General features: G+C 40.5%; 1 protein-coding gene and 1 long non-coding RNA gene across 2 annotated transcripts; both read left to right on the top strand.

Moving 5' to 3' along the window:
• Nucleotides 1–4241: 4241 nt before the first annotated feature.
• Nucleotides 4242–7422, top strand: LOC106564026 (uncharacterized). Its single transcript, XM_082958397.1, has 2 exons — nt 4242–4259; nt 4425–7422. The coding sequence occupies exons 1-2, from the start codon at nt 4242–4244 to the stop codon at nt 5394–5396; spliced, it is 990 nt and encodes a 329-aa protein (XP_082814523.1). The 3' UTR covers nt 5397–7422.
• Nucleotides 7423–11289: 3867 nt separating this feature from the next.
• LOC106564025 (uncharacterized) lies at nt 11290–16525 on the top strand. Its single transcript, XR_001319383.3, has 2 exons — nt 11290–11787; nt 14380–16525. It is a non-coding gene; the product is annotated as an uncharacterized LOC106564025 (long non-coding RNA).
• Nucleotides 16526–23646: the final 7121 nt, after the last annotated feature.

Below are 23646 nucleotides of genomic sequence, written 5' to 3'. Positions count from 1 at the left end.
CTGTAAGGTCCCTCAGTCGAGCAGTGAATTTCAAACACAGATTCAACCACAGAGACCAGGGAGGTTTTCCAATGCCTCACAAATAAGGGAACCTATTGGTATATGGGTACAACTAAACACATTGAAGATCCCTTTGAGCGTGCTGACTTTATTACACTTTGGATGGTGTATCAATACACCCAGTCACTCCAAAAATACAGGCATCCTTCATAACTCAGTTGCCGGAGAGGAAGGAAACCGCCCAGTGATGTCACAATGAGGCCAATGGTGACTTTAAAACAGGATTTAATGGCTGTGATAGAAAACTGAGGATTTTTTATTTTACCTTCATTTTACTAGGCAAGTCAGTTTAGAACAACTTCTTATTTTCAATGGTGGCCTAGGAACAGTGGGTTAACTGCCTGTTCAGGGGCAGAACAACAGATTTGTACCTTGTCAGCTCGGGGATTTGAACTTGCAACCTTTCGGTTACAAGTCCAACGCTCTGATGGATCAACAACATTGTAGTTACTCCACAATACTAACCTAATTGACAGAGTGAAAAGAAGGAAGCCTGTACAGAATATATATACACTGCTCAAAAAAATTAATGGGAACACTTAAACAACACAATGTAACTCCAAGTCAATCACACTTCTGTGAAATCAAACTGTCCACTTAGGAAGCAACACTGATTGACAAATTTCACATGCTGTTGTGCAAATGGAATAGACAACAGGTGGAAATTATAGGCAATTAGCAAGACACCCCCAATAAAGGAGTGGTTCTGCAGGTGGTGACCATAGACCACTTCTCAGTTCCTATGCTTCCTGGCTGATGTTTTCGTCACTTTTGAATGCTGGCGGTGCTTTCACTCTAGTGGTAGCATGAGACGGAGTCTACAACCCACACAAGTGGCTCAGGTAGTGCAGCTCATCCAGGATGGCACATCAATGCGAGCTGTGGCAAGAAGGTTTGCTGTGTCTGTCAGCGTAGTGTCCAGAGCATGGAGGCGCTACCAGGAGACAGGCCAGTACATCAGGAGACGTGGAGGAGGCCGTAGGAGGGCAACAACCCAGCAGCAGGACCGCTACCTCCACCTTTGTGCAAGGAGGAGCAGGAGGAGCACTGCAAAATGACCTCCAGCAGGCCACAAATGTGCATGTGTCTCCTCAAACGGTCAGAAACAGACTCCATGAGGGTGGTATGAGGGCCCGACGTCCACAGGTTGGGGTTGTGCTTACAGCCCAACACCGTGCAGGATGTTTGGCATTTGCCAGAGAACACCAAGATTGGCAAATTCGCCACTGGCGCCCTGTGCTCTTCACAGATGAAAGCAGGTTCACACTGAGCACGTGACAGACGTGACAGAGTCTGGAGACGCCGTGGAGAACGTTCTGCTGCCTGCAACATCCTCAAGCATGACCGGTTTGGCGGTGGGTCAGTCATGGTGTGGGGTGGCATTTCTTTGGGGGGCCGCACAGCCCTCCATGTGCTCGCCAGAGATAGCCTGACTGCCATTAGGTACCGAGATGAGATCCTCAGACCCCTTGTGAGACCATATGCTGGTGCGGTTGGCCCTGGGTTCCTCCTAATGCAAGACAATGCTAGACCTCATGTGGCTGGAGTGTGTCAGCAGTTCCTGCAAGAGGAAGGCATTGATGCTATGGACTGGCCCGCCCGTTCCCCAGACCTGAATCCAATTGAGCACATCTGGGACATCATGTCTCGCTCCATCCACCAACGCCACGTTGCACCACAGACTGTCCAGGAGTTGGCGGATGCTTTAGTCCAGGTCTGGGAGGAGATCCCTCAGGAGACCATCCGCCACCTCATCAGGAGCATGCCCAGGCGTTGTAGGGAGGTCATACAGGCACGTGGAGGCCACACACACTACTGAGCCTCATTTTGACTCGTTTTAAGGACATTACATCAAAGTTGGATCAGCCTGTAGTGTGGTTTTCCACTTTAATTTTGAGTGTGACTCCAAATCCAGACCTCCATGGGTTGATAAATTGGATTTCCATTGATTATTTTTGTGTGATTTTGTTGTCAGCACATTCAACTATGTAAAGAAAAAAGTATTTAATAAGATTATTTCATTCATTCAGATCTAGGATGTGTTATTTTAGTGTTCCATTTATTTTTTTGAGCAATATATATATATATATATATAATTAGTTAACTGGAGTCACACTCAATGTTATTTTCCTGAAGTAAGTTCTTGCTTACGTCCAGATGTGTCTTCATGTAAATGTTGTAATGTAATTGAACTTTTTTTTGTAGTATGCAATTCTTAATAATATATATTATTCATTCCAAAAAATGCATCTGGTTTGCAACAAGGCACTAAAGAATTACTGCAAAAAATGTGGCAAAGCAATTCACTTTTTGTCCCGAATACAAATTGTTATGTTTGGGGCAAATCCACATATTACTTAGCACCACTCTCCATATTTTCAAGCATAGTGGTGGCTGCATCATGTTATGGGTATGCTTGTAGTCGTTAAGGACTGGGGAGTTTTTCAGGATAAAAAATAAACTGAAAGAAGCTAAGCACAGGCAAAATCCTAGAGGAAAACCTGATTCAGTCTGCTTTCCACCAGACACTGTGATATTAATTCACCTTTCAGCAGGACAATAAGCTAAAACACAAAGCCAAATCTACACTGGTGTTGCTTACCAAGGTGACATTGAATTGTCTGAGTAGCGTAGTTACAGTTTGACTTAAATCGGCTTAAATCTATGGTTAGACTTGAAAATGGCTGACTAGCAATGAACAACCAACTTGACAGAGCTTGAAGAATTTAAAAAATAATAATCTGCAAATATTGTACAATCCAGGTCTGCAAAGTACTTAGATGTATGCAGAAAGACTCAAAGCTGTAATCACTGCCAGGTGATTCTAACATGTATTAACTCAGGGGCGTGAATACTTATGTAAATTAGAGATGAGTCTGAAAAAAATAATATTTAATCCATTTTTATTTCAGGCTAATGTGGATTAAGTCAAGGGGTATGAATACTTTCTGAAGGTACTGTACATGATAGGAATACAGTTTGATATACACATGCAGTGAAAACAGGACAAATATAACCCCCCCATGGGATCTTTAGAGACCAGAGTCAGAAGGCCTGCCTCCTTGACCAATCAGATGAGGGAGTGTGTATTCTGACCAGCTTCATCAGTACCATGGGATCTTTAGAGACCACAGAGTTGGGACACCCGTTTTAAAGTCCCATCTTCCATTTTGTTGAGGAACATTCCATTGTTAATTAGTAATTCCACATTATTCAAATGAATGTTGTAAAAGTGTAAGGTGTAAATGCTTGTAGGGAAACTAACAACGTTTCTCTATCAAATAGATGAACTCCTCTGTTCTCGGAATGGAATCCCTGATGCTAGCTAGCTCATTTTAGACGAGTAGCAACAGTTAGCTACTAGGCATCTAAAAGAGAGAAGACAACTTATCCTTTTGCCGAAAATGTTTGTCCTTTCTCAATGTTGTGGATTTTAGTGATGTTGCCAACTCTTGTTCCTGAATGTATTTAGTTATTTGGTCCTCAAACTTGAACTCGAGGTATGCCATTTGGAAAATGCTCATTGCTCATCTGATTGGTTGAGTAGGCCAGCCTTCTGACTTTGTGGCTGTGGTAACTAGTGACCACCATTTTTATTGCCAGTAAGAAACTGCTAGCCATTGACTGCTAACAGCTGAGAACTGCTAGCTAACTGGAAAGCACAAAAACATTAAACTTCGGGAGAAATCGGCTGATCGCCCTCTTGTGGGGAAAGTAAGAACTGCCGAAAATGCAGTCAGAGTATGCTAAGACAAAATGAAGAAATGTATTGAAATACTGAAATTAAACAATGAACTATGCAAATTAGCAAAAAGTTGTGTGCATTAAGGAAATGGACACCTGGCTCAAATATAAGCTTGTCTCTAATAAGAGCCTATTGTGTTAAGTGATTTAAGCTAATAAAAGCCTGGGCTGTTAATCTAAGTTTTACGGTATTCACTATTAGGTTTATTAAATGCAGAACTGTCAAGTTCAATAAATGCAGAACTGTCAAGTTTGTTAGTCTACAAAGCACTACAGCCACTTTGATAACATGCTATTTTATTGAGGGAACTAGTCTAGATTAAACCTTAGAGGAAAACAGTTTTATCATGTGGAGTTTTAATTCAGCTCTGTTTAACTAGATACTGTCTTTTATTGAGGGATGTAGTCTGGATTAAACCTCCTAGGAAGACAGTCCCATGGCACTTATCGCAAGAGTTGGGATGTTAATGCTGGTGTCCTGGCAAAATGTCCATTCATCCCCTCTCCTCCCCCTCTAACTATTCCCCATGTTGTTGCTGTAAATGACAATATTTTCTCAGTCAACTTACCTGGTAAAATAAATAAACCGTTTTTTCATTCAGGTCTCTCTTTTTAACCAGTACTGTTTTTGTTTGTCTTTGACAGGAGAGAGACCAGACTCTCACTCTGACAGTGGGAAGAGTCTTTCAGAGGATCCAGACCCAGAGACATCCAAACCAGCAAGACAACACCACTACTGCCACTGTGGAAAGAGTTTTTGGTGGTTAGGGCACTTTAGAGACCATAAGAGAATGCACATAGGGGAGAAGCCTTACCAATGCTCCCAGTGTGAAAAAAGTTTTAGCCACTTATGGAGCCTGAAATTGCATAATAGAATACACACAGGAGAGAAGCCTTTCCACTGCTCCCTGTGTGGAAACAGTTTTACCCACTTAAGGGCCCTGAAAAGACATGAAAGGACACACACAGGAGATAAGGATCATTGCTGCTCCCAGTGCGGAAAGAGTTTTACCCTGTTAGGGAGCCTGAAACGACATGAGAGAATACACTCTGGAGAAAAGCCTCACCAATGCTCTCAGTGTGGAAAGAGTTTCAGCTGGTTAACAAGCCTGAAAATACATGAGAAAACACATACAGGTGAGAGGCCTTTCCACTGCTCCCAATGTGGAAAGAGATTTGCCCAGTTAGGGGATCTAAAAGAACATAAGAGAACGCACACTGGAGAGAAGCCTTACCACTGCTCCCAGTGTGGGAAGAGATTCACCCGGTCAGGAAACCTGAAAAATCATGAACTAACGCACTCTGTATATAAGCCTTATCACTGCTCCCAGTGTGAAAAAACTTTTTTTTCATCAAATGCCCTGAAACAACATGAGTTAACACACGCTGAAGAGAAACCTTTCCACTGTTTCCAGTGTGGAAAGAGATTTTTCTTTTCAGGGCACCTGAAAAGACATGAGCTAACACACTCGGTGGAGAAGCCTTTCCACTGTTCTTATTGTGAAAAGAGTTTTAAGAGTTTATGGAACATGAAAGTGCATCAAAAAAGACACACAAAGGAGAAGCCTTCCACTGCTCCCACTGTGGGATGAAATGTACATGGTTTCAACAATTGAAAGAATCAACAGCTGAGAGAAGTTATCAGTGGTCCCAGTGTGGGAAGGGATATAGTACAACACGTGGGATTAGAGCCATTTGTGAAAGAAAATCTATTGAAGATAGTTTGGTTTATTTATTGTGTATAAAAATGTTATGAAAAATATTATTCATGTGGAATATCCCTTTACTATGTTCCTAGAATTGTATTGGAAGGGTTACATCTAAGATGACGTGAGTGAACATTCATTTCAACAGGTGTATGTACCATTCTTTTACCAGTATTTATACCATTATATTTAATCATTTTTACCTTTTTTTTTTTTCTTTTTTTTTTACATTTTACTATCCATATTAATTGGAGCCTGTCTATACATACTGGAAAACAGAATTTCTGTCACCACTCATCAACAGTGGTGTAAAGTACTTAAGTAAAAGTCTCTTTAAGTTGAGGTATCTTTACAATTACTCAAGTATGATTGGGTACTTTTCCCACCGCTGTTCATCAACAAACTGTGACAAACCTGAACTTTCTATTTGTGAGTAGCCTACAATAAATATGATTTTGTTGAGGACAATGTTGGGCCATTACACATGTCCACTAGGGTACACATGGACTTTAAAGTTCATGCAGTTCAAGAACACACACAGTGCTCCCATTGTCTGATATTTTTGACTGAGAACATGTTTCTGACTAGATAGACTGCATGCACAGAGACTGTCCTGACTCGATAGACTGCATGCACAGAGACTGTCCTGACTCGATCGACTCGTTTTTCATGCACGTTGTTGTTGTTGAAATACGGCATTAAAGACATTAGCTAGATGTAAAATTGCGCAAATAAGATCTTCTCTGCAAAAACGTCTAAATTATTTACAGATTTCTTGATTTAACTAATTAATTAATTGATTAATTCTGACTAATTTGGAAGTGCAGTTGTCCTTTATAGGGTTAAATCTAAGATGGTGTGAGGGAACTTTGATTTGAACAGGTGTACAGTGCATTTGCCAAAGTCACCTAAAGGACTCTCAGACCATGAGAAACAAGATTCTCTGGTCTGATGAAACCAAGATTGAACTCTTTGGCCTGAATGCGAAGTGTCATGTCTGGAGGAAACCTGGCACCATCCCTACGGTGAGGCATGGTGGTGGCAGCATCATGCTGTGGGTATGTTTTTCAGCGGCAGGGACTGGGAGACTAGTCAGGATCGAGGGAAGTACAGAAAGATCATTGATGAAAACCTGCTCCAAAGCGCTCAGGACCTCAGACTGGGGCGAAGGTTCACCTTCCAACAGGACAACGACCCTAAGCACACGGCCAAGAAAACGCAGGAGTGGCTTCGGGACAAGTCTCTGAATGTCTTTGAGTGGCCCAGCCAGAGACCGGACTTGAACCCAATCAAACACCTCTGGAGCGGTACATCTGACAACGCTTGAGAGGATGTGCCAAGCTTGAAGCGTCATACCCAAGGTGACTAGAGGCTGTTATCGCTGCCAGAGGCGCTTCAACAAAGTACTGAGTAAAGTGTCTGAATACTTATGTAAATTTGATATTTCCGTTTTATTTTTAATTTTATAGATAAAAAAAAAAAAAATCTCTAAAACCTGTTTTTGCTATGTCATAATGGGGTGTTGTGTGTAGATTGATGAGGAAAAAAAACATATAATCCATTTTAGAATAAGGCTGAAACGTAACAAAATGTGGAAAAGTCAAGGGGTCTGAATTCTTTCCGAATGCACTGTATGTAGCCTGCTAGATAGATACCGAGTTAAGAAATGTTTGTACCTTTTACCATCCGTATCAATTGGAACCTGTCTGTGCATACTGGAAACCATTACCTGGACGTTCTTTAAAAGAAGTGGTCATTTTTAGAATGTTGGGACATTGTTTGAAGCCACATCATATGGACTTAACGTTTATCAGGAAACACACACAGTGCTCCCATTGGCTGATATCTTTGACTGAGAATGGGTTTATGTTTATGCCACATTAAATCAAATTGTACAAAGTGTACTCAAAAACACAATTTGTACGCTTTTTTTCATTTTAAAACATGAATTGAACATGGTGTGAGTAATTTAGTTTAGTTTGAAAGAAATGTCAGTTTATCTTAAGTTGTCTAAAAACCCACTATTTTGATCAAAATATATATTTTTATCCTGAAGTGTTGAAACATAGCTGGAGCTTTTAATTATTTAGGCCTAGGTAATATTATATTACAGTATGTTGCAGATACACTGGACCAAACGTTTATGAATGAATCAATGCCTCTCTATTACTCAGCGTTGAATTGGGTAGAAACATTATACCACAAGATGTACAATGTGTATTCCCAGAGGGTGGCACTTAAAATGGTTAACTGAAACGCTTGTTTCCAAAGTGGCTTACTATTGAAAGAGAGAGGAGGATTGGGGGAGGGATGAGAAGCAAGCAGAATGTGTAGGCTTACTGCAGAGAGAACAGCAGAATGTGTAGGCTTACTGCAGAGAGAGCAGCAGAATGTGAAGTCTTACTGCAGAGAGAACAGCAGAATGTGTAGGCTTACTGCAGAGAGAGCAGCAGAATGTGAAGTCTTACTGCAGAGAGAACAGCAGAATGTGTAGGCCTACTGCAGAGAGAACAGCAGAATGTGTAGGCCTACTAGAACGTTGGGGGTTCAAGCTGCACTCTGCCCTGTTTCATTACACTGAATCTCCCATAACTGCTCAGTTGGGTTGACATCTGGTGACTGAGACGGCCATGGCATGTAGTTTACATCATTTTCATGCTCATCAAACCATTCAGAGAACACTCATGCCCTGTGGATGGGGGGCGTTGTCATCCTGGAAGAGACCACTCCCATCTGGACCGAGCTGCAAAAAACACTCAAACTGGACAGTTTTATCTCCATCTCTTCATTCAAGGACTCAATCATGGACACTATTACAGACAGTTGTGGCTGCTTTGTGTGATGTATTGTTGTCTCTACCTTCTTGCCCTTTGTGCTGTTGTCTGTGCCCAATAATGTTTGTACCATGTTTTGTGCTGCTACCATGTTGTGTTGCTACCATGTTGTGTTTCTACCATGTTGTGTTGCTACCATGTTGTTATGTTGTGTTGCTACCATGTTGTGTTGCTACCATGTTATGTTGTTCTTCTACCATGTTGTGATGCTACCATGTTGTTATGTTGTGTTGCTACCATGTTGTGATGCTACCATGTTGTTATGTTGTGCTTCTACCATGTTGTGTTTCTACCATGTTGTTATTTGTGTTTCTACCATGTTGTGTTGCTATCATGTTGTGTTGCTACCATGTTGTTATGTTGTGCTGCTACCATGTTGTGATGCTACCATGTTGTTATCTTGTGTTTCTACCATGTTGTGTTGCTACCATGTTGTTATGTGTTGCTACCATGTTGTTATGTTGTGCCTCTACCATGTTGTGTTTCTACCATATTGTGTTGCTATCATGTTGTGTTGCTATCATGTTGTGTTGCTATCATGTTGTGTTGCTACCATGTTGTGTTGCTACCATGTAGTGTTGCTATCATGTTGTGTTGCTACCATGTTGTTATGTTGTGCTGCTACCATGTTGTGCTGCTACCATGTTGTTATGTTGTGTTTCTATCATGTTGTGTTTCTACCATGTTATGTTGTTCTTCTACCATGTTGTGATGCTACCATGTTGTTATGTTGTGTTGCTACCATGTTGTGTTGCTACCATGTTGTTATGTTGTGCTTCTACCATGTTGTGTTGCTACCATGTTGTTATGTTGTGTTTCTACCATGTTGTTATGTTGTGTTTCTACCATGTTGTTATGTTGTGTTTCTACCATGTTGTTATGTTGTGTTTCTACCATGTTATGTTGTGTTGCTACCATGTTGTTATGTTGTGTTGCTACCATGTTGTGTTGCTACCATGTTATGTTGTTCTTCTACCATGTTGTGATGCTACCATGTTGTTATGTTGTGATGCTACCATGTTGTGTTTCTACCATGTTGTTATTTGTGTTTCTACCATGTTGTGTTGCTATCATGTTGTGTTTCTACCATGTTGTTATGTTGTGTTTCTACCATGTTGTTATGTTGTGTTGCTACCATGTTGTTATGTTGTGCTGCTACCATGTTGTGTTTCTACCATGTTGTTATGTTGTGTTTCTACCATGTTGTTATGTTGTGTTTCTACCATGTTGTGTTTCTACCATGTTGTTATGTTGTGCTGCTACCATGTTGTGTTTCTACCATGTTGTTATGTTGTGTTTCTACCATGTTGTTATATTGTGTTTCTACCATGTTGTGTTGCTACCATGTTGTTATGTTGTGTTGTTACCATGTTATGTTGTTCCTCTACCATGTTGTGATGCTACCATGTTGTTATGTTGTGTTGCTACCATGTTGTGATGCTACCATGTTGTTATGTTGTGCTTCTACCATGTTGTGTTTCTACCATGTTGTTATTTGTGTTTCTACCATGTTGTGTTGCTATCATGTTGTGTTTCTACCATGTTGTTATGTTGTGTTGCTACCATGTTGTTATGTTGTGCTGTGACCATGTTGTGTTTCTACCATGTTGTTATGTTGTGTTTCTACCATGTTGTGTTGCTACCATGTTGTTATGTTGTGTTGCTACCATGTTGTTATGTTGTGCTTCTACCATGTTGTGTTGCTACCATGTGTTATGTTGTTCTGCTACCATGTTGTGTTTCTACCATGTTATTGTGTTGCTACCATGTTGTTATGTTGTGCTGCTACCATGTTATGTTGTGTTGCTACCATGCTGTTATGTTGTGCTTCTACCATGTTATGTTGTGTTTCTACCATGTTGTGTTGCTACCATGTTGTTATGTTGTGTTTCTACCATGTTGTTATGTTGTGCTTCTACCATGTTATGTTGTGTTGCTACCATGTTGTTATGTTGTGTTTGTACCATGTTGTTATGTTGTGTTCATACCATGATATGATGAGTTGATACCTATGTTGTTATGATGTGTTTTCCATATATATATATATATATATATATATATATATATATATATATATATATATATATATATCCCAGCCCCGGTCCCCGCAGGAGGTCTTTTGCCTTCTGGTAGGTCGTCATTGTAAATAAGAATTTGTTCTTAACTGACTTGCCTAGTTAAATAAAGGTTAAATAAAATAAAATTTGGGATAGAAATGATTCACCATATAGGTTGAAGGTTATCACTTAGAATGGTGGTGTATTTATTGGTGTTTACCTTGTCCTCTAAAAGGTTGAGTGTATTTATTGGTGTTTACCTTGTCCTCTAAGGGGTTGGGTGTATTTATTGGTGTTTACCTTGTCCTCTAAAAGGTTGAGTGTATTTATTGGTGTTTGCCCTCTAAGGGGTTGGGTGTATTTATTGGTGTTTACCTTGTCCTCTAAAAGGTTGAGTGTATTTATTGGTGTTTACCTTGTCCTCTAAGGGGTTGGGTGTATTTATTGGTGTGTACCTTGCCCTCTAAAAGGTTGAGTGTATTTATTGGTGTGTACCTTGCCCTCTAAGGGGTTGAGTGTATTTATTGGTGTGTACCTTGCCCTCTAAAGTGTTGAGTGTACTTATTGGTGTTTACCTTCTAAGGAGTTGATTGGACCTAAGTTTAAAAAATGCATCCCACACCATAACAGACCCGCCAGAACCATCAAGAACGGAAGTGTTTCCTATATTTTGGACCTTACCTCTACATTCATATTCAGGTGTAGTTTGTGTAGAGTAAAGTATAGGCTGTAAGAAAAGAGAAAACAGATTTGCTAACTTGGAATTATTTGTTATGAAATTGTTTAACTGCGTTACCCACTCCAGTCAGTAGGTGGCGATGTGAGTATTTTAGGTGATGATTATTGCTTGACGTATAATCTTGTCGATTGTTGTTTCTTCAACAACAACATGGCTACTGATTCAACCGTCTCAGTAATTGCTAGCCAACATAAAACAGAAATATTGAAGGTCTTAAGATTTTTTTTTGTGTGTATCTACACGAATCTCAGTGTTTTAAACCAAATTCTGTTATCGTATCTACTTGTTGATTTAAACGTCGTTTTCTTGCTACATTTTCTGATTTGTTAAGATTGATAGTCGGCATAACAACAGGCTTGTCACTAATGCTAACTAGCCAGTTAGCTAACATCCCCGACCATGAGCTCGCTAAGCTACTCTCCCCGGGTCCCTGCTAAAGAAGAGGAGGTCTGTTGTATGGAGAAAGAAGCTCTGGGGCTGAACATTGTCGTGAAAGAAGAAGAGGAGGATGTTACCGTGAAAGAAGAGTTTTACACCTTTTGGAGTAAAAGAGGAAGAGGAGGCTATCTCAATAAAAGAGGAGGAGGAAGACGTTTTGGGAGTGAAAGAGGAGGAAGGAGAGGAGGAGACTGAAGATCTGGACACCAGTGAGTACTGTTTTAAAAACAGGCCTTCTACTAACGTTCTACACTGAAAAATGTTTTCACGGGGTTCAGTACAAGAGATCAGTGTTAAACGCTTAATTCAACGGAAATGGCACAGTACTGAATGGCAAATGTAGGCCGTTGTTGTAAATCAGAATTGATTCTTAACTGACTTGCCTAGTTGAATAAAGGTTAAATAAATATATACATTTTGCCATTTCAAATGGTCACACTCATATTCATCTAATCAGGCCACACCTCACCACAAAACCGTAACACCATGTAGCAAACGTTGAAGCGAACTGAACGCACCCCGTAACTGTATAAATTATTAAAGATGCGATCTGCCATTGGTACATGCATTTTGGGGATTTTAAAGGAATGATATAGAGGTCTGGCCATTTTAATTTCTTGGAGAAAATAACTGTAAACACCAAATTGTAAAGACTTTTTTAGACTAAAAAGATTGCCAAAACTGGTATGAAGCTAAGGGATGGGGATGGAAAAATGTAACCAGAGATATAGATTTTTCGACAAATTCATAGACAGAGACATGGATACAAATTCATGACAGAGACATGGATCCAAGGCCCGACCTTGCCGTTAAGCTTCTTTACACTGAGCTGCACCAGGGTTGGGAACGCAATCATGATTACGTTAAGGCACCACGGAGCTGGCGTGAGATAGGGGTCGGAAAAACGTACCTCAATACAGGGATGAGATGGCAGCTGTGGCTCTTGCTGGCTAGTATGAGGACGAAAAGGCGTTAGAACACGTTTAGAACATTAACCAACGTTTAGAATGTTTAGAACACATTTTGAACATTAACCAACGTTTAGAATGTTTAGAACACGTTTAGAACATTAACCAACGTTTAGAATGTTTAGAACACGTTTAGAACATTAACAAACGTTTAGAACATTAACCAACATTTAGAATGTTTAGAACACGTTTAGAACATTAACCAACGCTTAGAATGTTTAGAACACGTTTAGAACATTAACCAACGTTTAGAACATTAACCAACAGTTTAGAACATTAACCAACTGTTTAGAACATTAACCAATGTTTAGAACAAGTTTAGAACATTGACCAACGTTTAGAATGTTTAGAACATTAACCAACATTTAGAATGTTTAGAACACGTTTAGAACACGTTTAGAACATTAACCAACGTTTAGAACATTAACCAACGTTTAGAATGTTTAGAACACATTTAGAACATTAACCAACGTTTAGAATGTTTAGAACAAGTTTAGAACATTAACCAACGTTTAGAATGTTTAGAACACATTTAGAACATTAACCAACGTTTAGAATGTTTAGAACAAGTTTAGAACATTAACCAACGTTTAGAATGTTTAGAACACATTTAGAACATTAACCAACGTTTAGAACATTTAGAACAAGTTTAGAACATTAACCAACGTTTAGAACATTTAGAACAAGTTTAGAACATTAACCAACGTTTAGAACATTTAGAATGTTTAGAACATTAACCAACGTTTAGAACACTAACCAACATTTAGAACATGAACCAACGTTTAGAACACATTTAGAACATGAACCAACGTTTAGAACATGAACCAACGTTTAGAACATGTTTAGAACATGAACCAACGTTTAGAACATGAACCAACGTTTAGAACACATTTAGAACATGAACCAACGTTTAGATTTTGACATTTCTGCTAGTGTAGGCAACTTATCGTAATGAACGATATCAGCAACAGGCCTGTGATAAGTGATCGGTATGGTCGGTGGCGTTTTAGTTTAGCGTTTCCCACTCTGTTGTTGTTTGGCTAGCGACATTTCTGTAGCGGTCATGTAATTGTCTATATTGCAGTTAACTTTTTAATTGAGAGTTTTTTGGGAAAGCCTTCCCATCTCTACCAGAAGGTTATCTTAGGTTATATTAACATCATCGCTGACGGCTACACACAGAGACGGAGGCATTCCACTGTCGGTTCAGAAAGTGGCAGGTACATTCTATTTTTTTTAATTTAACCTTCATTTAACTAGGCAAGTCAGTTAAGAACAAATTCTTATTTACAATGACGGCCTAGGAACAGGGGGTTGACTTCCCTGTTCAGATTACCTATTCACTGATGCATTTTGTTCCTGTCTTATGATTAACTACTAACTTCAATACATTCAGTTGATTAACTACTAACTTCAATACATTCAGTTGATTAACTTGGGCCAATTCGTTCTACTAACTTCAATACATTCAGTTGATTAACTTGGGCCAATTCATTCAGGTTCTACTAACTTCAATACATTCAGTTGATTTTGAATATTGTTGAATTCCGTTTTAATGTCTGGATTATGGGATTCAGGGCCCAACATATTAGATAGGTCAGAGATCACAGCTCCTCCCTTTTCAGTTGCAAAGTCATACAATAAAAACGGTTAAGATTCTCTATCAATAGTCTTTAACTTTGGAGCAGGGGACAGTTGTAAAGGCTGCTTTCACGCCCCTCCAAGCATCTCTGGGTTGAGATTGAGGGATCTAGTCATAGAAAATATTTGTTTATCCTTTGCCGGTTTCATTCAGGTCTCTGTTTAATCAAATAGTTGGTCTGTCTTTGGCAGGAGAAAGATCAGACTCTCACTCTGACAGCGGGAAGAATCCTTCAGGGGAACCAGACCCCGAGACGCCCAAACCAGCGAGACAACACAACTGCTCCCAGTGTGGAAAGAAATGTATCCAGTTATCGCATCTGAAAGAGCATGAGAGAATACATACAGGAGAAAAGCCTTACCACTGTTCCCAGTGTGAAAAGAGTTTTACCCAGTTAAATATGCTGAAACGACATGAAATGATACACACAGGAGCGAAGCCTCACCAATGCTCCCAGTGTGGAAATAGTTTTACCCAGCTATGGAACCTGACAGTGCATGAGAGGGCACACACAGAAAAGCCTTACCACTGCTCCCAGTGTGAAAAGAGTTTTAGCTGGTTAGGGAGCCTGAAAGTACACGAGAAAACACACACATGGGAGAAGCCTTACCACTGCTCTCAGTGTGGAAAGAGATTTTCCCAGTTAGAGCAACTGGAAAAACATAAGAGAACACACACTGCAGAGAAGCCTTACCTCTGCTCCCAGTGTGGGAAGAGATTTACCCTGCTGAGAAACCTGAAAAATCATGAGCTAATACACTCTATATAAGCCTTGCCTCTGCTCCCAGTGTGGAAAAACATTTTTCTCATCAGATTCCCTGAAAAAACATGAGCTAACGCACTCTGTAGAGAAGCCTTTCCACTGCTCACAGTGTGGAAATACATTTTTCTCATTAGGGCCCCTGAAACAACATGAGAGAACACACTCAGGGGAGAAACCCTATCATTGCTCTAAGTGTGGAAAGAGTTTTACTTCATCGAATTCCCTGAAAAAACATAAAAGAATAGTTTTACCCCAATCATGGCACCTGAAATATCATGAGAGGACACACACAGAAGAAAAATGTTATCATTGCTCCCAGTGTGTAAAGAGTTTTACCATGTCAACATACCTGAAAAAACACGAGCTAACACACTCTGTAGAGAAGCCTTTCCACTGTTCGCATTGTGAAAAGAGTTTTAAGAATTTAAGGAACCTGAAAGTGCATGAGCAAAGACACACATGCTCTTTGGGCCTTTCCACTGTTCCCTCTGGGGAGAAAAATGTACTTGGTTTCAGCAACTGAAAAATCATGAAAGAATCCACACTGGATAGAAGCCTTACCAGCGCTCCTAATGTGAAAAGAGATATACCATAAACATGTAAATGCAGAGTCTCAAATAGCTGTCTGTCCCTTTTAATAGCCGGGCAACGGCACACATTTCAGCAAATAAACACTTGTTTCAAATAAACGCTGGGTCTAAAGGAATTGTTAATGAGGTTACCATGAATTGTTTACTAGGCTTTAATGTTTGATTTGTTACATTAGATAAAAACAAATGATTGCCATCATTTTTTATCACCAGTAAGAAACTGCTAGCCATTGGCTGCTAACAGCTGAGAACTGCTCGCTTACTGGCGAGCACAAAAACAGTTAACTGATGTTGTGGCGAAAGTAAGAACTGCCAAAAAATGCACAGTCAAAGAGGAGAATAATTATTCTGCTAAAGGAAAATGTGTTTTTTCGCACTGTATATGCCTTTTTTTTTTAAAAAACACATTTTCCTTTATCAGAATTAGATGGCGTATGTATGTAATGTATGTATGTATGAATGTATGTATGTATATAAGGACATAGACACCTGTCTCTAATATAAGCATGTCTCTAATAAGAGCCTGTTGTGTTTAGTGATTTAAGCTAATGAAGACCTGATGTACTACTGTAAAATTGAAGTTTTACGGAAATACATCACAGGGATTTAAAATTCACACTGTGCTCCCAGAATTTTGAATGTGTATTTGTTTGACACAAGTTTTAAAAAGTGTACTCATACAAATGCATTTGTTTTTTTATTTTAAAAACATGAATTGAACATGGAGTGAGTCTGTTTGAATATAGAGTGTCAGTTAGAATATATATTTTTTTTATATCTTATTTTTTTTTAATTTAACCTTTATTTAACTAGGCAAGTCAGTTAAGAACATCTTCTTATTTACAATGATGGCCTACCGGGGAACAGTGGGTAACCTGCCTTGTTCAGGGGCAGAACAACAGATTTTTACCTTGTCAGCTCAGGGATTCGATCCAGCAACCTTGAATATAGATCTGCTCTGTGATTTAAATTATCATTTTCAAACTCTGGCTTTGTGCATTTTCTGTATGTGTGTGTTAATCAAGTGCAATATTAATGTGTTTTGATGGGACTTGTCAGGATACTGTTTGTGGACTTAGCTAAGCATTCACCAACATCATCCCAGAACTGTTGCAGGACAAACTCATCCAGCTGAATGTACCCTACTCCATCTGTTGGTGGATCACTGACTTCCTGACAGACAGGTCACTTCACTGGGAAACAACTTGCAGACTAATCCAAGTACAGAGGAGAGGATGACCGCCAGGTGGCCTGGTGCAGTCGCAAAAACCTGGAACTCAACTCAGTCACAACAACCTGGAACTCAACGCAGTCGCAACAACCTGGAACTCAACGCAGTCGCAACAACCTGGAACTCAACTCAGTCGCAACAACCTGGAACTCAACGCAGTCGCAACAACCTGGAACTCAACGCAGTCGCAACAACCTGGAACTCAACGCAGTCGCAACAACCTGGAACTCAACTCAGTCGCAACAACCTGGAACTCAACGCAGTCACAACAACCTGGAACTCAACTCAGTCGCAACAACCTGGAACTCAACGCAGTCGCAACAACCTGGAACTCAACGCAGTCGCAACAACCTGGAACTCAACGCAGTCGCAACAACCTGGAACTCAACGTAGTCGCAACAACCTGGAACTCAACGCAGTCGCAACAACCTGGAACTCAACGCAGTCGCAACAACCGTGAAGATGGTGGTTGACTAAAGAAAACGTCCCCCACAAATTCCTAGGGACCATCATCTCCACAAGCTCAAGTGGGAGGTCAACAACACAGTGGAGGCCATCAGAGAATGTACTATGAGCTGATTGGGGGAAGGGGGGGGGGGTATATTTTGTTCTCTAGGCCAATGACATGAGAGGGCACCATCACACCAACTCATTGAAGTTTGCAGTTTGTGTCTAAAAAAAACACTATTTTGATCAAATATAGCTGGAGTGCATCTTTAATGATTTATTTATTTATAAAGTTATACCTATGTAATATTATATGACATGCACAATGTTCACTTTCATAAATATTTGGTCCACTGTATCAATGCCTGCCTGTCTGTCATCACTGAGCTTTCAATTGGATTGATTTGTTTTAAGGCATGTGCAGTGGGGCAGGTCGAGAGCTTCAAGTTCCTCACTGTTGCTAGGTAACACGCTGAGATTCATGGGAAGAAGCTGCCAAGGGAACTGATTTGCTCCAATTAAAATTCCTCAGTGTCCAACTCACTAAGAACTTAAAATGGTCCACACACAGTCACGAAGAAGGCGCGACAGCATTGACAGTAGAATGGCCCATATTGAAGAGCTCAGTGACGGTGTTGGAATAGGATGCCACCTTTTCCAACAAGTCAGTTGATCAAAATTTCTACCCTGCAAGAGCTGCCCCGGTCAACTATATGTGCTGTTATGGGGTTGTGGAAACATCTTGGAGCAACAACGGCTCAGCCTCGAAGTGATAGGACACACAAGCTCACAGAACAGGGCCGCCGAGTGCTGAAGTACGTAACGCGTAAAAATCATCTGTCCTCGGTAGCAACACTCACTACCGATTTCCAAACTGCCTCTGGAAGCAACGTCAGCACAATACATGTTTGTTGGGAGCTTCATGAAATGGGTTTCCATCGCCGAACGGCCGCTCACAAGCCTAAGATCACCATGCGCAATACCAAGCATAGGCTGGAGTGGTGTAAAGCTCGCCGCCATTGGACACTGGAGCAGTGGAAACGCATTCTCTGGCATGAGGAATCACACTTCACCATCTGGCAGTCCGACGGATGAATCTGGGTTTGGCGGATACCCGGAGAACGCTACCTGTCCCAATGCATAGAGCCAACTGTAAAGTTTGGTGGAGGAGGAATAATAATGGTGTGGGGCTGTTTTTCATGGTTCAGGCTAGGTCTCTTAGTTCCAGTGAAGGGAAATCTTAACACCATAGCATACAATGACATTCTAAACGATTCAATGCTTCCATCTTTGTGGCAACAGTTTGGAGAAGGCCCTTTCCTGTTTCAGCATGACAATGCCCCCGTGCACAAAGTGAGGTCCATACAGAATTTTTTTTTTTCGAGATCGGTGTGGAAGAACTTGAAGCTTAACACTAGAGTCTTATTACCTAAAATGGATCAATTGAAAGAGAGGGTTCACAGCTCCAATCCAGATGTGTGATTGGGGCGGCAGGTAGCCTAGTGGTTAGAGTGGGGGGGGCAGGTAGCCTAGTGGTTAGAGTGGGGGGGCAGGTAGCCTAGTGGTTAGAGTGGGGGCGGCAGGTAGCCTAGTGGTTAGAGTGGGGGGGGCAGGTAGCCTAGTGGTTAGAGTGGGGGGGCAGGTAGCCTAGTGGTTAGAGTGGGGGCGGCAGGTAGCCTAGTGGTTAGTGCGTTGGACTAGTAAGTGAAAGGTTGCACGAGCGAATCCCCGAGTTGACAAGGTAATAATCTGTCGTTCTGCCCCTGAACAAGGCACTGTTCCTAGGCCATCATTGAAAATAATAATTTGTTCTTAACTGATTTGCCTAGTTAAATAAAGGTAAAAAAATGTGTTGGTCATTACTGAGACGTGGTTAAGAAAGACTGTTTTGAATACTGATGTTAACCTTTCTGGTTATAACCTTTTCCGGCAAGACAGATCTTCCAAAGGTGGGGGAGTGTCAATCTTTACCAAGGATCACCTTCAGTGCTCGGTTGTCTCCACCAAGTCTGTCCCCAAGCAATTTGATTTGCTGGTTTTAAGCATTAAACTTTCAAATAGCTCTTCGTTGACTGTTGCTGGGTGCTATCGTCCTCCATCAGCACCACCCTGTACCCTACCTGCCCTAATCTCTCCTGGCCCCTTACACTAAGTCTGAATTTGTCCTGCTAGGTGACCTAAACTGGGACATGCTTAAACCACCTGAACAAGTCCTAGGGCAATGGGACTCCCTAAATCTTTCTCAGATGATCACCAATCCCACAAGGTATGACTGCAAACACCCAGAAAAGGCTACTCTCCTCGATGTTATCCTCACAAATAATCCTGATATGTATCAGTCTGGTGTTTTCTGTAATGACCTTAGTGATCACTGCTTTACAGCCTGTGTTCGTAATGGCTGCTCAGTGAAATGACCTGTCCTGACTTGTCATAGACGCTTGCTAAAAAAAAATCATGAACAAGCCTTCCTTCATGACCTGGCCTCTGTAAATTGGTATAGAATCAGCTCTGTAAATTGGTATAGAATCAGCTTGATCCCCTCTGTTGAAGTTGCTTGGACCTTGTTTTAAATTTATTTTTTTTTTACATTTTCTGTAATACTGTTAACACGCCCCCATAAAGAAAATGAGAATTAAAAACAGGTTCAGCCCCTGGTTCGACTGTGATCGTGCAGAGTTACTCCACCTCACAAATAGCATTTGACGAAAGGCTCAGCACACGCATACTCAGGCTGATTGGCTCTCGTTCAGGCAAATCCCTGCTTGATTCAATGCTTCCTCTTTCTATTCCACATTAAGTAGCTCATGCCAGCAGTAAAATTTGATTTAAAAAACAGCCTGTGGGCACTAGTGGTTCTGTGGGGGTTGTTTCATATTGGCTGGCTTCCAACAATAGCTGAATTTGCAAAGCTAGCGAGCACCAATTCAGTTTCAGTGGTGTTTGCTATAACCTTTGCTACCCGGGTTAAATAAAGGTGAAATAAAATAAATAAATAAAAGTTCCCTTGCGACAATTTAGCTTTTGCAACGAGACCATTAAATATATTTAAGACAATGGTAGAAGAGAGTGTAGTTCTGTTCAGTTTGGATTTCAGTTTATCGCTAACCTTATCACAGGGACTTTGAAGCACTAACTTACATCATCTGCATGCTGATCTTGGAATAAATTGACGATAGCAAAGATTCCATTTTTGACGACGCCACAAAAATGGAATAGGTACTAGCTAGCTTAATAGTTAATATTTGCGCGCTAGCTCTGCATATTCAGCTAGTGTGTGTGTGCGATTGACTGGATTAACCTCACGTCAGTTACGTGCATTGAGTGCCTTTCAGACAGTAGATACGACCTCTCTGTTACCTAGCAAGCTAAGGAACTGGCAGTGGATCAAACCATTGTGAGGCAAAGGGTGGGGGGGTCGCAATCTTTTGAAACTTAAAAACGCGCTATTAAGTGTCTATAATCAGCACAATTGCTTTCATTGCGTATTATTAATATGATTTAAATTACATAATTATGTTTCAGTGATATATTGGGGGGGACAAATCATATTTTTCCCAGGATGGGGGGGTCGTGTCCCCCCCGTCCCCCGCCGGGATTTCCGCCCCTGCCAGATTCATCACTCCAGAGAACGCGTTTCCACTGCTCCAGAGTCCATTGGCGGCGAGCTTTACACGCCTCCAGCTGACGCTTGGTATTGCGCATGGGGATTTTAGGCTTGTGTTCGGCCATGGAAACCCATTTCATGACGTGTACAACAGCGTGTTCCATTTCCCACCAATATCCAGCAACTTCGACCACAGCCATTGAAGAGGAGTGGGACAACATTCCACAGGCCACAATCAACAGCCTGATCAACTCTATGTGAAGGAGATGTGTTGCGCTGCATGAGGAAAATGGTGGTCACACCAGATACTGACTGGTTTTCTGGAATTTATTTCAATTGACTGATGTTCTTTATATGAACTGTAACTCTGTAAAATCCTTGAAATTGTTGTGTGTTGCGTTTATATTTTTGTTCAGTGTATATAGCATTTGTAAGCACTGTTGGTCTACACCTGTTGTTTACAAAGCATGTGACAAATACAATTTGGTTTGATTTCGCCAAAAAACATGATTACTTGCCTCTGAAATTAAACCATCAAGTGATATATTTAAACAAATCCAAGTCTGTCATTGAACAACCCCATGCCACGATTAGATAGTAAAAAAAAGAATACATATCTTTCATAAGTTTCTTTAAACGACAAAAAGAAGCGGTCGCTGATTGGTTGAATTTCTGAAAATTGATATATAGCGTTTTGGAAAGAAGCGGTCGCTGATTGGTTGAATACCAGGGGCGCAAGATGTAGTAGTCAACAAATCACATGACAGAAATATGATGCCAAGTTTAAGATAAAGTGATCTGTGCATTTGAACAACAGCATAAATACACCTATTTCACAATTTTCATGTCAACAACCGAAAGACCACTGTTGCATATGCTGCCACTGTTCTGAACAAAATAGATTATACTATTTAGAAGGAACAGCCAGGTCGAGAATGAACGAGTGCACCAGGCAGAACGCAACCAGCATGCACATGCAATAAGTCAACACACATCATCTAACTGGGGCTAGCTAGCTAACATAATGTCACAAAGCATGATGCGCTAACCAGCTAATGTTCATTCTAAAATAACGTAATATTTCCCGAGTTAGATATGAGTTTAGAAAGACTTGATATTGGCATGGGAGCTAACTAGCTATCAGGCTGCAAAATAATCGACCAAAGTATTTCTCGATGTTTCTCAAAATTACTGTAGCTGGCTAATTAATTTGATCATGCTTTGTCATAGACCCGGTTTTATGCTGTTTTTGTCCACAAAATATGTCGCCCTGTCAACATCTGATCCTGGGCTGAATCAAAACCGGCCGTGATCGGGGCTTCCACTGGGCTTTCTGTCCTACCAGATCCGTAATGAGATGGTTCTAGCTAGTGTAAGCATCTGTCCTTTTTGGATGTAGTTGTCCGGTTTCTCAGGTCCCAGGTTCCTATAATGAGGTACTAGGTTTTAAATCAGACATTCAACAGACATTCGCCATTAGCCTATTTAAAGGTTGACAACAATTTACATCCCTCTATGATTACTACGAAGGATCGTTCACGAGCAAATGTTTTTGTTAGGGACCGGACATATAAAGTCAAGTGGTTGATTTGATAGAAATAAACGAATCAGAAACAATTTCATTTAAATATCTTGTTCGCCATAACTATTGTATTGAAATGCATAAAACAACAAGTGTTGATTTGATAGAAATAATCAAATCATATAAAAATGCATTTCAATCTTTTGTTCGGAGTAACTTTTTAATTGGTTGTGATAGAAACATCAAAACAAGTGCAAAATATTCTAAAAACATCTGGGAAAGATACTCAAAGAAGAAACGTATACTTTAGTTGGAGAAACAGAAAGTAAACAGGAAGGAAGATAACAGGGCGGATTGACATCAAGAAGAGGACAACAGAATGCAGACAATATTTAAACATTCAATGATTAATCCTGTCGTCATGGCTTCACCCTTTATTAAATAGAAAACCCCTGTCTCCTTCCTAGAAAACGTCAACCTTCTAAACGGTAAACCATTAGTCAACAGTATCTATTGAATCTAAATTGCTCAAACAGTATGCCAGATTAGGCTATACACTACACAGCACATTTCCAAAGCTTTGTGGAAAAGGAATTGAACCCCAGTGTGACGTTTGACAATGTCAACACTTCATTTTATAATCCACTGACAGGGCAGTTTCTGATACATTTCAACATTTATTTTTCAATATTTTCAATAAACTACTAACCTAAATAGTCCATATGCCACTGGGTGAGATACGTTTTCATTGTTTTTAGGCATAATTATGTCAGGTTTTATTATGTGTTGTTGCCTGTGTGTCTTGGTCAAAGTATTACTAGTCGATTTGCAGACTCTTATCCAGAGCGACTGATAGGAGCCATTAGGGCTAAGTACCTTGCTCAAAGCCACATCGGCAGATTTGTCACCTCGTCGGCTCGGGGATTCGAACCACCAACACTCTTAGCCACTAGGCCACCTGCCACCGGATTTATTTCCAGAAAATGTCGCCCTCATCAATCTGTCACCTAATGCTGCCCAATGGGCAGGTCAGCCCTGGATTAAAGTATCGGCTGTAAGAAGTAAGAGAAAACATTAAATTTATATTTTCATTTACATTTACGTCATTTAGCAGACGCTCTTATCCAGAGCGACTTACGAATTGGTGCATTCACCTTACGATATCCAGTGGAAAAACCACTTTACAATAGTACATCTATATCTTTTTTTTAACATCTGGTTGTTTTTAAATTACTTCTTATGACATTGCTTGCCAGAATAAACATTGTAATGGAGATTTCGTTCCAAACTGCGTTACCCAC

Source organism: Salmo salar, chromosome 12 (genome assembly GCF_965601325.2).
Source record: "Salmo salar chromosome 12, fSalSal1, whole genome shotgun sequence".
NCBI lineage: Eukaryota > Metazoa > Chordata > Actinopteri > Salmoniformes > Salmonidae > Salmo > Salmo salar.
Note: the sequence above shows the minus strand (reverse complement) of the source record. Positions and strands in the feature narration are given on the sequence as shown.